The sequence below is a fragment of the Myotis brandtii genome, unplaced genomic scaffold, assembly GCF_000412655.1.
Source record: "Myotis brandtii unplaced genomic scaffold, ASM41265v1 scaffold1103, whole genome shotgun sequence".
Classification (NCBI taxonomy): Eukaryota; Metazoa; Chordata; class Mammalia; order Chiroptera; family Vespertilionidae; genus Myotis; species Myotis brandtii.
The window spans coordinates 1,285,746-1,287,351 of record NW_005353762.1 but is presented as its reverse complement, the minus strand read 5'-3'; the positions used below and the strand labels follow the sequence as shown (position 1 = coordinate 1,287,351).

Here is a 1,606-nt window from a genome sequence, read left to right as displayed (position 1 = left end):
TCGCGCTGTCCGCCGCAGCCCCCGCCCTGGGGGTCACCACGTGGACCTTCCCCGTCATCGCGCTCCCCATCAACCTGTACATTTCCTACCTTGGCTTCCGGTTCTACAGGGACGCGGACAGGAAGAGCTCCAGGAAGCTGTTCTTCTGCAGCCTCTGGCACCTGCCCTTGCTCCTGCTGCTCATGCTCACCTGCAAGCGGCGGGGCGCGGACAGGGACAGCGGGGAGCCTCAAAGCTGAAATCACACTGGCCTGTGGGAAACACAACAGGGAGACGCACACCTTTTTCCCTCTGCTGTGAGGCAAGAATCGTTTGGGATTCCGGAGGAGGAGAAAAGAAGTCACTGGGTTCAGTACAAGGTGCAAAGCGATTTGGTGCTCATGATCCTGCAACAAAATTTTTAGTGATGATATACAAAATCCTCCCAAATAGGAATTGGGCTGGCTCAGTAGGTTAATAAGAAAGACTGTATTTCCCTTCGAGGGCCTTTACATATCTCTTCCTGCACCTCCACCCCATTCTGTCCTTCCTCACTTCCATGAGCAAGTGCACCTCTTCCGCCACCCCCACCTTCTCTGCCCATCCACTGAGCCGCATAGTCCCTCCAGCAACACTGACATGAGGAAGAATCCCAAACGGTTGCCTGGGGTCCCAGACTGGACTGCCAGCCCCGCCCTCCCCTCATCAGCACCTCAGCATTTCCAAAACCCCGGGAATCCAAGGCCTCCTTACAGGAGGGTCGGAGCATTTCCTTCTGGAAGGGGAGCGCTAGACTTAACACCCGAACCCCCCAGCTCGCTCCACGCTGTCCCTCAGCCAGTGTGCACAGCCCCCCCCCCCCTTTGCTGGGGGCCCGCTCAGGCCCGTAGGGAAAGAATCAGAAGGAGTGAGCTGAGGACTCTGGCTTGTCCTTCTGCTCACGTTCTTGTCCCCTCAGCGAGAAACACATTTCCTCCTCCTCCTTCCGAATTCAGAAATTACCCCACACATCCATGGGCTTTGGGAGCGGAGTTGGACTCCGGGGGCGCTGCTTCCGGTTCGGGGCGCCGGGTGGGTTTCCCTGTAGCCAGGTGTGACCTCATCACCTGTGGGTTCACAGTCCTTCCCGTGCGCCCCCTTCCCCTGTCCAGTTCCATTTGCCTGAAGGTCTTGAAGCTTAACGGTGTTTTAATTGCCCAATCTCCAGGGCAAGGATTCATGTGGAAAGTTTAAACAGCATTTACTTATTTTTTAAATACATTTTTATTGATTTCAGAGAGGAAGGGAGAGAGAGAAACATCAATGATGAGAGAGAATCATTGATCGGCTGCCTCCTACACGCCCCCCACTGGGGATCGAAACCACACCCCAAGCATGTGCCCTGACCAGGAATCGAACCTCGACCTCCTGGTTCATAGGTCGATGCTCAACAACTGAGCCACCTCCGCAAGGCCCAGTGGCATGGAAACAGCCGTTGCAATAGGCCTGTTCTCCGAGATTTCTAAAGCGGTTACACTCAGCGTCTGGCCCTGTCTCTGTGCATCTGCTATGTTCCCTCCTGGCCGCAGCCAGGTCATCTCCTGCGAGGGACGTGGCCCGGGGTGACTGGGAAGAACGTCTGCAACCT

At 56.0% G+C, this 1,606-nt stretch overlaps 1 protein-coding gene across 1 annotated transcript in view; it reads left to right on the top strand.

Moving 5' to 3' along the window:
- The window catches only part of LOC102261324 (protoheme IX farnesyltransferase, mitochondrial), a 118,925-nt gene extending 118,047 nt beyond the window's left edge, over positions 1-878 (top strand). Inside the window, exon 8 of the mRNA XM_005857342.2 lies at positions 1-878. Coding sequence (XP_005857404.1) covers positions 1-239 — 239 coding nt within the window. The 3' untranslated portion in view covers positions 240-878.
- The last annotated feature ends 728 nt before the right edge of the window (positions 879-1,606 follow it).